Below are 13,924 nucleotides of genomic sequence, written 5' to 3' on the forward strand. Positions count from 1 at the left end.
CACTCGCACCATCCCAAATTAACTGTTCTATTACGATTTTGGCTTGCAAGGAGATTATGAGGCTATTGTACAATAACCATATGGGGTAGACATAATTTAGAGGCTTGAATTTAATTAATTAAATTTACTACAGTACAAGCATTGAGTAGGTAAAAGGGTATTTTTTTCGGATATTAATTTAGTAGAGAAAACTTAGCTATATCGAGTATTCTTAATAAACTATATAACTTTATTATAATTAAAAAATTTATTAATAAAATTAAAATATATTCTGATTAACTATAATTAAGTGAAAACAATTATATAAGAATTGTTATATAGTATTTTATTTATGGTGAATGTCTAAATTTTAGAAAGATTTTAGGGTTTGTTACTTGGTGACTAAGTCACATTTTCCCTATAAATAGAGTGTTCTATTCCATTGTAATTCATCCTAGAATTCAATAAGAATTACTCTCTTTCTTTGCAATATCGTTCTTCTTATTTTATTATTTTATTACACATTATCAGCGCGAGACTCTAACCAATTGAGTAGAAGCCCTGGGATTGAGCATGATGATTGTCAATTGTTCCATGAACTTCCTTCATGATTAAATTCTGGATTTAAGGTAAGTATTTTACTTTATTATTCTCTTTTAAATTCTTGAATTTCTATAATTTGATTTTAAATACAAGCAAAAACAATAAATTTTGATTACAACTCTAATGGAGTTTGAAAGAAATTATAACCACCCAAAGTGGTAAAATTTCTATGCCTTGTCATGATCAAATTCATGTATGATTGTGGGCAAAGAAGTGAAAATCCGTCCAATTGAATTTTCTTCATTCTCATTCCCTTAAGAGAATATGATAGCAGTATATGATAAGTCTGAAAGAAGACAAAATTATTACCGTGAAGGTATTAATGGATGTGGACGTGGTAATAGACGAAATTATAATCGTCTATTCTGGTAATGAGAATAATAAGGATTCTCAAAATAATCTGTCACTATGTGAAAGTAATATTTGTCATCGATTTGACATGAGATTTTATAGAGCACATGTAGATGATTATAGTCCATTCATGATGTGAATGTGATAACATCTGATTTATGAACACATATTCATTCTTGGAAGAATATGAACGTGCTAGTGGTAGTGAATATACCACACTCACCTCTAGAAGGAGGTTTGAGATGAAATAAGAAAATAATTTCATTATTATGGCATGAATTATCATTGATCACGTACCTATTGTGATTATGCCAAAATATTATGGCAATGTAATTATTACAAGGCAAAAGTAATAGAAGCAACATAACTTTCCTATAATGATTTTGACCATGACCATAATGGTATAATTTTCTTCTTGAAAGAGATATTCACCATATGGATGTTGATAAATATGTAGCGGGGTAATATGTATGTAAAAAATTACTCGTTTTATTCTTCAGTTTGTACTACTTAAATAAAAGTATGCAACAATAAAATAGAAGTTTATTAATATAAAAACCCATATAATAATAAACTTGAATTTTATTGATAATTGCACACGTCATGGTATAAACCTGAAGGTTATCAATATTGAATTCATCCAGGTGGCATAACCAATTTAGCCATATCAGTTTAAATATGATGTGCAAAAATAAAAGAGAATTCACATGGGTAAATATTAAAGAACTAGAAAGTTCTTTACGAATAAATAGACCAATTAAAATTGGGATTGAATCTCATGAATGCTGGAAATATCAAAGGTGAATATAAGCTCATTCACCTGCCATGTATGCTACATAAGATGCATCTATGAGATGGTTATATGTGCGATTATTATTAACCCGCAACCTGGCCGGTGTTTACGAGGTAACTTGCTCAATAATTTAATTTCGAGCATAATTTCCAGATTTCTATTCAAGACAGTTCATCTTGATAAGTTGGTTTACATCACAGTTGATTTAGCAAGATAATTTATTGAGTGCCTCTACTTAATAACTAAATTGTTGCTTATGAGAACAAATATATCTATATCAGTTCGATATAGATTATAAACGAAAGTATATTACATTCTCCCCTCACAAGTGGTTCAGGGTTAGGAACCAAATAATTTTATTTTATTATTATTGATGTGCGGTGTATATTTTGATTAGCACCATAACGCACAAAGATAAGTTCTCAACGTTGAGGAAACAAGTTAGTTTTTCTAACACGAGAGGGAGACACGATAAACAGTTGAGAAAAAGTTACATGGAATGAATTATCATGTGTACATCTAGATCCTCGAATAAAATAATATGAACTTGAAGTTCATAAAAAGATAATTCATCTGCAATATATTGCAAAGCATTCCAGACGCATTTGCTAACCTAGAGAAAGTAACTGTATTCTCACTACAAATGCTCCTATTAGAATAAGTCTATGATACGTTTAAAACGTATAGACAAATCGGTTCAAATAAAATTCTTGATAAAGAATATGAGCAAATGATCAAGAAGATCACATGGCATAACACTTCATAAAATCTCAGGAGAGATTCAGGTACCTGAATATATGAATGAAGAGATCTCTATGTTATGTTTAGATGAAAATAAGGAGGTTGGAACCGATATAAAATATTTGTCGACGACATCTATGATAGCGCTAAATATATATGAGGATCTTAAGTCTGGAGAAACAATTTCGAATAGAATTGGTTTCATATGAAAGCCATGCAGTTTTGAACGTGTAGTTCAAATACTTGAAAGTATAAAATCAATGGCATGTGCAATCAATTTTCGATATCTTATTTGTCTAGTATGACATGAAAACTTGATATGCATCTAACTAAAGTCTATTATATGACTTAACTTATATGACAATCCTTAAAGGATTTAAATCGCTTGAAGCATATACAATTCTTGGTCCTGAAGTACCATATCCTAAGTGCTATTTGCGCACATATGTCTTTTACTATAACTATAAGCATTGTGAGCACGTGACTTTTGCCTCACAAGAACTACTCCAAAAGAAATCACAAATAATTTTTTTTCTTTGTATGCAATTTTGAATTTTTCGTGGCATTTTATTTGTGCATGATTATTTTATTTTAAATAGGGAAAAATACAAAAAATAGTAATGTAGGTGCATATGCAGCTCGGAGTTAATGTGGCGTTTTAGAAATCATGGGCTTATATAAAAAAAAATAATAACAAATATATACAAAAATACATTTAGGATTTTTTATATTTTTATATAATTTCTTCGGCGTTTAATGTCTAATTGTGTGAGATTACTTCTAATTAGTGTTTAATATTATGTGATAATACTTATTAGGAATATTTGAGCATTTTAATTAATTTTTAATTGATTTTATTAATTAGTGAAAATGAAGAAAAGAACAAAAATAGGAAGAAAATTGGACTGGGCCATTTTAATTGAAAAAAAAAACATCAGGCCCAAAATAAAGCATTTACCCGGCCCAGGTCTGTCAACCCAAAGACCATCAAACGACGTAGTATAGGGCAAATACTACGCCGTTTGATGGTGCCCGGTCAGTTAACTTCAATAATAAACCATACGACGTTGTATGGTTAAATTTGATCGGGGTCGTTCGTTGTTTCTGATCCAATGGCCCCCAGAGCTTTGACCAAACCCGATCCCACAACCCGGTCCACTTTTACCCGGTGAACCCGGTCTCTCAAAGAGACCAAATGACACCGTTTATTTAAATGAATTAATCCAGGCCATTGATCTCAATTGATCCAACGGCCAGGATCCATCCACCCCACCCCTATATAAATTCAATCCCTCACCCCAGCCCCCTAACCAAACCCCTTTTGTTTTCCTGTTCATCATCGTCCCTAAGACTATGCCCCCAAAACCCTAGCCGCCCTAGCTCCCCCTCGCCTGAAACCCGGCGGCAACTACGCTGTCGGTCACCAAACCAACACCCTAAGACCACCTGACCACCCTCTATCCAAATCTGGTAACCACTTAGCTCGAATCTTCCTGGAGTTTCTCGAATCTTCATTTGAAGATTTGAGCCAAACTCAGATCCAAACCAACCAGTCCCTAATTAACACCACAGCACCCCCTAACCACCCTCGTTATAGATCTGTTGGTTGTTCACCTCGAATCACCCTACAGCGTCTCGAATCTTCAATCGAAGATTCGAGCATGACCTAAACCTACCCCAATGTACCCCAAACTCACACCAATCACTCTCCTAACCTCACTCGTAACCAAACCAAACTTGGTTTGGTTCAAATCTGACTAGAAGTGGCTGAGCCCTAAATCATACCCTCAAGAACCCTAAAATCCCAAATCTTGGAATCTGCCCAAATTGAATAGAAGGTTGGGGTCTAATCGACCTTAATCGAAGTATTTTCAGTTGAGAATACTTCGACTAAGGTTTGTTTGATTTCAAAGTGCCTGAATCAGAGTTTCGAAGATTGGGTCCGTATAATTCTGTTATTATGAGGTATTTTCTTTCTTTCCTTCGTGTTTGTTTTCATTATTTACGTATCTGTTTATTTACTGTGATGATTTTGATTGCTTTTAGTCAAATTGACTCTATTCATTTTCAAACGACCTTTTATTTGGTCCGATTCTGTCTGTTATTTATAGTCGCCTTAACTATATGTGTTATGAATTGTGAAATCAAGTCCTAAATTGCGTCGCTTAATTAATTCCCTATTAGTCTATAAGTTCGTCAATAGCACTGTTTGATAGTTGCTTTGTTACTGATTTGTTTAAGTGTCAATTGTAATATGTAATCAATTAATTGAATAGGTCGTTCATATAATTTGAGTCACTTGGCATCCTGTTGATATTAGTGTCCGAGTGGTCTCATGTGTGTGGTGTTTGATCCTTTTTCTCTTAATTAGTCATCATCTTGCTGCATATATTTCCGTTCAATGTATTTACAATGTTCTGTATTTAGGATTTGTGTTAGTTTATTCCCTGTATATATGCCAATTGTTATTCTAGTTAATTCAATATGGTTATTTCCTGATTCATTGATCCCTATTCTGATGCTACTCGATCTGATTTGGTTATAGCTGTTCAATCAGAAACTAGTGTTGATAATTAAGTTTGAACAGATTGTAAAATCTGTTTTGGGTTGGATTCTGATTTTTGTATTAGGGTCAGTATTATTGAGAGTTTATAGGGGGTAGTTTAAGGGTTAGTTTGGGGAAAACAAACTACATGAATACTTGTTTAAGAGCTGCTGAATATTTAAACCTGTTAGTGGACTGATTTGAGACATTCCTAAGTGGGTTTGTGTAAAGATAATAGACAACTAATGGTAGGGTTCACTAATATATTTGTTTAAAGAATACCGGGGAACAAAAGAAAATGGGGGGGCTTTTAATAAGGAAAAACTTTCTTAGTGGAACTTAAAGTCAAAAAATCAGATTTTAGAAAAAATTCAGATTTGAAAAAGAGAAAAGGGGTCGAGCACTGAGTTTTAAAAAGGGGGGCAGACTTGTATAAAGAGGGGGGAATCTGGACAGAAATCGGAGAGCAAAAATAGAGAAAATTTGAGGGGAAAGAGAAAACTGGACTAAAAATCTGAAAAAAAAAGATACTGGAAAAGAGAGAGAGAAAAAAAAAATTAGAAAGTAAGAATCAAAACTTTTACATTAAGAGTTAGAGTGTTGAGTTGGAATTTTTGCACTAAGAGCTGTCGGACTGTTTTTCTTGAAGTATTTGAAAATCCGAAACTCTTGTTTCCTTGGATCTGTTTGTATTTCATTTTGGTATTGCTGGGGTTTTCAGCTTGGTTTGAGCTGGGTTTAACTGATTGTTGTTATACTGCCTGGTGCTGATTGTCACTGTTGATAGCTACTGGTCTGCTGATTTTCACTTTCTTTTTCTGTTTCTACTACCATGTACATTTTCGAATCATTGTGACGCGGCTGTTATAGTGAAAAGAAATGTTCTAAGTAGTCAAGTAGTTAAATTATATTTGCATGTCTAATAGTCACATGATAGGCAGATGTACAATCTATCTTTGTAATTCAAATTAAGAATATGGACGATGGAATTTATATTCGGCTAGAATAGTTTGCTTTAATTATAAACTGTAATTTGTAAACTATTAATAGTTCTCCAGTGTATGTTAATTAGAATGCTATTTCATTTCGAAATAAGTATATTGAGTTGTTGGAATTAAACAAGTTTAGGTAATCCTAATTGGAGCAGTATCGATCTGAAATAACAAGTTAATCATGAACCTGCCGATAAACGTAGTTAAGGTATAAAATCGGACTAATTGTGTGAATTAGGTATTAAGGTTTGGTTCAGACAGCTCGTTTGTTTAAAAGGGGGATTTGTTTGGTTTGAAGGGGTAAGTGTTTGAATATGTTTAGTTCTGCTGGTTTTAGGCAGAAATAAAAGGCCATTAATTTTGTAGAATTTGTAGGCTTGACGTATCCAAAGCACGATTCAATGTAGAAAGGATAAGAACCTTAATCTGATAGGTTATCCAAATTAACGAGTTAGCTTCAACAAACTTTTGTAAGCACCAGTAATTAAGGTGGGTTTAGTTTCAAATAGTTGAAAAGCATTTAGTCCCAATGAATCAATTCGTCTAACAATGCGAGTTTAATCTAGCTATAGGTTAGTTAGTTTCTTTTGAATATGTTATTTGTCGATGTCATATTTTATTTATAATTTCAATTTTAGTAATCTTCTCTTCCAATAACATTGGTCATAATCTAGCAATTAATATGTTACGTCTTTAGCATGTAATTAACTAGGATTATTTTCTTTTATTTTAGAGACCAACTTTAATAGAAATGTAGTCACTTTAGGATATCCTTAAAATAAATAAGATGTGCCTCGCCAAAAATAAGTCGCAATTCGTGGGGCCCTCAATAATTGTTTTTATAAAATACTTAGATTTCAGGATAGACCGTTTAACGAGTTTCACAGTCTCTTCTAAAATAATAATGCGATAAGCTCTTTTAGGCGCGTGTTAATAATTTTACCATCCTTAAATTCGGGTGTGCATTTCATGTAACCCAAATCCAAGTCCCAAAACATTGAATAAAATGTGTTCCGGATTACGGGTGCATTTCATGTGGCGCAATCCAAAGACATGTTTTAAACGATGTTCACATTTTTTAAAATAAAAATAATAAAAGCAGTTAAGAGTTAAAATTCGCATATAAGCTTTCAATTGTTAAAAATCAGATAAAATAAGCCAAATATAACAGTTGAGCGACCGTGCTAGAACCACGGAATTCGGGAATGCCTAACACCTTCTCCCGGGTTAACAGAATTCCTTATCCGGATTTCTGGTTCGCGGACTGTAATACAGAGTCATTCTTTTCCTCGATTCGGGATTAAATTGGTGACTTGGGACACCCTAAATCTCCCAAGTGGCGACTCTGAAATAAATAAACAAATCCCGTTTCGATTGTCCTTTAATTGGAAAAACTCCTTGTACCCTCGCGGGGGCGGAAAAAGGAGGTGTGACAAGCATGATAATGTGATAGCGAGGATTTTCAAGGTTCAACATATTCATTGCAGTTAATATGGCTATTTTATTCACCAAATCTCTGCCGACGTCAACCTTCAAGAAGATGGTGCACAAGATTAGAATGCAAAAACTTAAAGATGTGAATTGATGCTCTCATCAGGGGAGTTAATACGCGTTGTACTCTTTTTTTCTTACAAGGTTTTGTCCCACTGGGTTTTCATTGCAAGGTTTTTAACGAGGCAACCAATCTAAACATGTGTACGCTTTTTCCTTCACTAGATTTTTTTTCCACTGGGTTTAATTTTAGTTAAAGTTTTAACGAGACACATTATCTGTTGAATAGACATTCAAGGGGAGTGTTATAAATAGTATTTTATTTATGGTGAATGCCTATATTTTAGAGAGATTTTAGGGTTTGTTACTTGGTGGCTAAGTCACATTTTCCCTATAAATAGAGAGTTCTATTCTATTGTAATTTATCCTAAAATTCAATAAGAATTACTCTCTCTTTCTCTACAATATTCTTCTTCTTCTTTTATTGTTTTATAACAAGAATATATTTATAAGTTTAACATAAATATTGAATGCATAAGACCCGTTTAAAAGAAAATGTTGATTTTGTGCCAAAACTAAGACGTATGCAGAAAACCGTTGAAACAAAAAATAAGGAAAAGCGTTCAAAGTCAATTAAAAGGAAATAAATAGACTACCTTTTCCTCAATTTTCAAACAAAGGTGCGTTACTTGACGTGTTTTCTTTTCTTTTACTCTCCGCCAATTCAAGACTTCTCAAAGTACTTTCTCATCTAAAGCAAAATGTCCGACGGAGGATTAACGGTTTTGGACGGATCACAGCTGAGAGCCGTCAGCCTATCGTTACCGTCATCGGACGGCAGCTCAGTCACCGGAGCTCAGCTTCTCGATTTCGCTGAATCCAAAGTCTCAGAGTCGCTCTTCGGCTTCTCATTGCCGGATACTCTCAAGTCCGCCGCTCTCAAACGCCTCAGCGTCGCCGATGACCTTAATTTCCGCCGTGAACAGCTCGATCGTGAAAATGCCTCGATCATTCTCCGAAATTACGTCGCTGCCATTGCAGACGAACTCCAAGGTAAGTGTTTTGACTTGTTCAGAAGTACTAATATTTGTGCCGTACGTATTAGTTTAACGTATTTACTAATATATTATTCTAGCATGAAATTATTGGTAATTGATATAAATTAGAACACTGAAGAGAAAATTTTGAACTAGTCATCTTTGCTCTAATAATTCCTTGATCTATTTAAGCTGATAAATTTCCTTAACTCAGTAAGATTAAAAACTAATTCTTTCACATAGCAAATAATATCTAAGAATTCTTACTTATCAAAAAAAATAAAAAATTGGAACGGTTGCCTCATGGACATATCTAAAAAAGGTCTTTTTGATAGGTAATGCTATATCAATATAACTGATGTCTGGTATAGTGATCTACATGTTGTGATGAAAATTTAAAAGCTACATTTTCACCTTCTCGAACTTGTTATGCATTTGGCATTTTCAAAATTGCAGTTTCTTATACTGCACAAAAGCTGTAAACAGGATTCAATGCTCTCAGTTCTCTCACATACGGAATTGGTGAGCTGATGGTCTCACTGAAGCCCCCAGTTAATAATTATGAGGGAAATGGTGCTGTTGTTATTTTGTTACTTGAAGGTTTAGGAGATGCTTTTAAAAACATTCACTTCACAACTCTTTTGCAGTAACAGCCTCCCACTGCTACAAGCTAGCTTCCAGTGTGATGCATCCTAATATAATTGATGCTTCTGTAAGAATGACTAATTTGTTACACTCTCGCTTCAATATTCCAAATACTACTTGAGACAGATTGATGGCATGTCTTGCAAACATGTTCTAGAAATTGGTTTTTGGTGCATTCCTTTGCGCTAGGACTACCTAAACTCTGAATGAAAGATAAGCTAAACTTTCAAGTATTTGAACTTTTATAAAGCTGCTGTCTTTGGAGACTGTAAGTCAATTAGCTGTTAAAAGAACTAAGTACTTCGGTTATTGAACTAAATGTTGCAGTTTGAAAAAGCAGATGATGTATTTAATGGCCTTGCAATTGCAAGATGGACAATAGACATACTCAAACCATGACTACATGAACTTCATGTTGTTTCAAATTGGCTGTGTATGCTATAGGTGTCTTTTGTTTGCTTCTATGCTGGTTTAGATATTTAAGTGCAATGCTTGACTTTCTGTTCATTCGATCGGGGAACCGGTTTCATTAGATGAAACGAAAAGCATACTGATTTCGTATTTGCACGTTCAGATGATCCTATAGTCATTGCAATTTTGGATGGGAAAACTCTTTGTATGTTTTTGGAAGATGAAGACGACTTTGCCATGTTGGCTGAGAATCTTTTCACTGATTTAGACACAGAAGATAGAGGAAAGATCAGAAGAAATCAAATACGGGATGCTCTCATTCATATGGGTGTTGAAATGGGAATTCCTCCTCTTTCAGGTTTGCTCCCAGCCTTCCCTTCTCCCGAATAAAGAGCACCAAAACGCTGGTTTTTCTGTTGCATCGCTGGATACTTTTAAATGTGTTTAAATGATGAAGCTTTACTCAAAAACCTTTTTTTTCTTATGTAACATCATTTGATATTATTTCCTCTCTGCATTTGCAAAATTCTGCAAATATTATTTGTTAGGAGAAAATGCAGCAGATACCCCTTAACATTTACACTTTGACTTTGTGCTCCTTAACTTTTTTATTTTTATGGAAGGTAAACGCTTTGACATTATAGGGTGCAGAGTTGATGAGCGACTAAGGCACGTAATTTAGTTACCAGTACGTGCAGTAGAGGTAGTTGGAAACTCTTTTTACTCTCTTAAAGTTCAAAAGCTCATAATCTGTACCAGAAACCAGAATGGTCTGATCCCGGATTGTGCGTTTTGGGCTACATTAGCATTGCAAGACTGAGGTTCGGTAGATCCCAGCATGTCTCCCTGTCATGTTCATTTTACCAGACATGATACACCTAAGTTGGTTCCTTAAGAATGGCCTCATCCTTCTCAATCCTTGCCGTAGAAATTCCTCTATTAGCCAGCTGGGAGGCCGGGACAAAGGGCTTCACATTAAGAAGCTCAGGGTTCAACGCTAGCTGTGAGGAAACAGAATAAATATACATAGATATCCTCCAAAATTTGATACGATAGACTCAACGAGAATCTGATTCTTCAGCCAGGTAAAATATAGTCGAATGGATAAAAGACATGGAATCATAAAGAGTCTTTCACTTTGTTACTTCCACTCTTCATTGTTTTTGATGAACGACATGACTTTAACCGCTTTCTTTCTCTTTCAACACGCTGTACATGTGGACATCCCAGAATCCCCTGGTTGAGTTTCACAAATACACCAATTGCCTGTAGTACCAGTGTACCACTGAATGCTATGTTATGTCTTTGTTGCGCTCCATGTTCTCTAGCAGGTCTGCATTTGATAGCAATTTTCAATTTCCGTTCTACTGCACAAATGGGCATTAACTTTCTCTTCTATTTGGCTTCTTGAATGTCGTATTCTTAATATAGTGGTGATCATTATAAAATATAACCTCAACTATGAGCCAGAGCTCCACAGCATCTGCACACTAGCAACTTTAGAAATACGGAGTTCTCGCTCTTTATTGGTGTTTAGGTGTGGAATTTGGAGATTTTAACTAGATAAATAGATCTGATTGCTGAAAAACCCTAAGGACTTACTGGAAAATATTACTAACATAATAATGTTGACATGAAGACTGGACTTGTTGACTGGATGTATCTCTGTGATAGAATGACACATGGAAGTAGACTGACTGAACTGGACACACTGGCTAGCCTACGTTTTTGTTGGCGATCTGACAGAGTTATTATGTCGCTAACGTGGCTCACACGTTGTAGTGACAGAGACAAGCTTTGGCATGTGGAATTATGTGTCTGCTAGTGGCAGTAACAGCACATTTGACAGTGAAACTGAGTGCGATTTGGAATGCTGTATTTGTCTCGTCAAGATGAAGCTCTAAGTGTTGTTGGTTGGCCAATTTGGCTACAGGATTGACACGAACCTTGAGGCAGTAAATAGATAGACAGTAGATAGATTTTCTACTGGACAATTTATTATGATCATCTCATGATACACACACACATCTTACACTGGACATTCTCTTATGATTACCTCATGATTGTCTTGTTTATCAGAATCATCGTATAGTGGACCATTTCTTGTATTGTTTTTCTAATTCAGAATCTATAATCTTGGTCGTAGCTTGCAGTTCAATCAAATATTATCGACAGTTTATTTCTGTGCTAAGTCCTAGCTTTGGTATTGAGCAGAGTTTCCTATACTAAGTGACATTTTAAAGAGGCATGGAGCTGAAGGAGAGGACGAACTGGGGCAAGCCCAATTTGCACATTTACTTCAGCCTGTGCTTCAGGAGCTGGCAGATGCTCTTGCTAAGAACCCTGTGGTTGTAGTGCAGAAAATCAAGATCAATAATGGTTCCAAATTAAGAAAGGTAGCTACTTCCCCAGTTTTATGTACTTCGATCTGTGTTGAAGGAAACAACTCATAGGTTGCACTCACTGTGATCCATGCACATTTTGTTAACATGGCACTTCATATCTCCTTTATATTTCTTCCTCATTTTAGCATTTTTAATATTCGAACAGCTTGGTGACTGGGATGAAGGTATGTACTTCCAACGTAAATTTTGACATAAGAATCCTTATCAAATAGAAAAAAAAAATAGACATACATTATAAGGATTTAAGCCTTGTGGCCTTGTGGGTGAACCTCAAACAGAAGTATGTTTAGACTTTTAATTTGAACTTTACCCATGACTCTTAATTCTTTCCCCATATTTGATTTTCAGTGGTCAAGTTAATCTTTCATCAAATCTATCTATGTCTGGATTTCTCAATTTTCGAGACTATAGAACAGATGAAGAACTACAGAAAAAGTACTCCCTCCATTCCTCTTTATATGACACTAGTACTATTTCATTTGTGAGTCAAACAGAATTTTCTTTGACTATATACTACAATTTTATATATTTTTAATTATAAAAAGCTGTAACTTAAAGTTCCTCTTATCTATTTTCTGATTATGTAAATTTTATTTTGAATAAGATTAAGAAATTGATGTCTGAATTGAGAGTAAAAATTAAACAGTTTGATACTTGTATTCCAAATCTCTTCATTCTTTTTGAAACGGATGGAATACTATCTTGCAGAAGTTTGAATTTTCCAACAATTACATGTCTCTATAAAAGTCAACGTGGACAGAAAAACATGTACAAAAGCAGTAATTGTAGTTTCTGAGCTAAGCAGGATTTCTCAGCAGCTTGGTTGAATAGTGGGCACTACCAGTGGCACAGACTTTTCAATTGGAGTATTTCCGTAATCCCAGTGGATCTGTCTAACTTTCCGCCTGTTTGTTCTAATCTTCTCAACTGGTCATGTGATTCAGGTTTTGGCTGATGAAAAGCAACTAAGTGAGACAGTAGAGAAGATAATGCAGGAAAAGCAGGATGAGAAGGATAGTCTAAGTAACAAAGATGTCATTCGGTGTTATCTCGAGAAAAATGGAGCATCATTGGGCTTGCCACCTCTGAAGAATGATGAAGTGGTGATTCTTCTATACGACATTGTATTAGGTGATATAGAAAATGGAAAGACCGATGCAGCATCAGATAAGGATGAAATCTTGGTTTTCCTGAAGGATATCCTTGAGAAATTTGCAGCTCAACTTGAAGTTAACCCAACTTTCCATGATCTTGACAATTGAAGTTATATACACCCTCTCAAGATAAGTTATTCCAGAAAGATCATATATATGTATCTTAGCCTTTGCTTTTGGTGCCAAGGCAACTTATAGTGTTTAATTCTTATATTGTAGAATAACAAGTATTCATGAGACAGATAAATCAAACACATTTCATTTGCATCTCTATCATTAGATTCTGATTGAGCTTTAGTGTAGCACTTATTCTAAATATCTATGGAAAAGAAATAAGTCCAATCTCCTAAATGCAGTGAACTCCAGATATTGGTGTCATGTTGTAACATCTAAGAAATAGTTTGGTAATCCAAAACAGCCTCCAATTAGGCAATTATATTTCCTCTTTTCTCTAGTACTTCGGAAAACGTTTATTCTAACTTGGTAGTCATAAGCTCCCAGCCCCAATGGTCACAAGCCCCAACAGCCACAAGCCTCCGGCCGGCGACCGCCCCTACCGGCTGTAAGCCCCCCCAACCTCTATTGCCTCTACGCCCTCTTCTCTGTCGCCCCCATCCCCCTCCCTCGTCTCTCTTTCTACGCTATCTCTCACCCAACCCAGCCCCATCGGTCACCGTACAACCAGCCGACGACCACCCCCACGCCGGTGACCACCCATCAGGTTAATTAGTCCCTCCCCCTCTCCCTCATCTCTCTCGCGTCCCTTCCCCCCTCTCT

At 35.2% G+C, this 13,924-nt stretch overlaps 1 protein-coding gene across 2 annotated transcripts; it reads left to right on the forward strand.

Moving 5' to 3' along the window:
* Positions 1 to 8,160: 8,160 nt before the first annotated feature.
* Positions 8,161 to 13,420, forward strand: LOC104217073 (uncharacterized). Of its 2 annotated transcripts, none has more exons than XM_009767230.2 (4): positions 8,161 to 8,548; positions 9,752 to 9,946; positions 11,803 to 11,984; positions 12,938 to 13,420. In XM_009767230.2, the coding sequence occupies exons 1-4, from the start codon at positions 8,257 to 8,259 to the stop codon at positions 13,253 to 13,255; spliced, it is 987 nt and encodes a 328-aa protein (XP_009765532.1). In that variant the 5' UTR covers positions 8,161 to 8,256; the 3' UTR covers positions 13,256 to 13,420. The 2 variants fall into 2 exon arrangements, with proteins under 2 accessions (XP_009765532.1, XP_009765533.1); XM_009767231.2 differs by having other exon boundaries at positions 9,857 to 9,946.
* Positions 13,421 to 13,924: the final 504 nt, after the last annotated feature.

This window comes from Nicotiana sylvestris, chromosome 1, assembly GCF_000393655.2.
Source record: "Nicotiana sylvestris chromosome 1, ASM39365v2, whole genome shotgun sequence".
Classification (NCBI taxonomy): domain Eukaryota; kingdom Viridiplantae; phylum Streptophyta; class Magnoliopsida; order Solanales; family Solanaceae; genus Nicotiana; species Nicotiana sylvestris.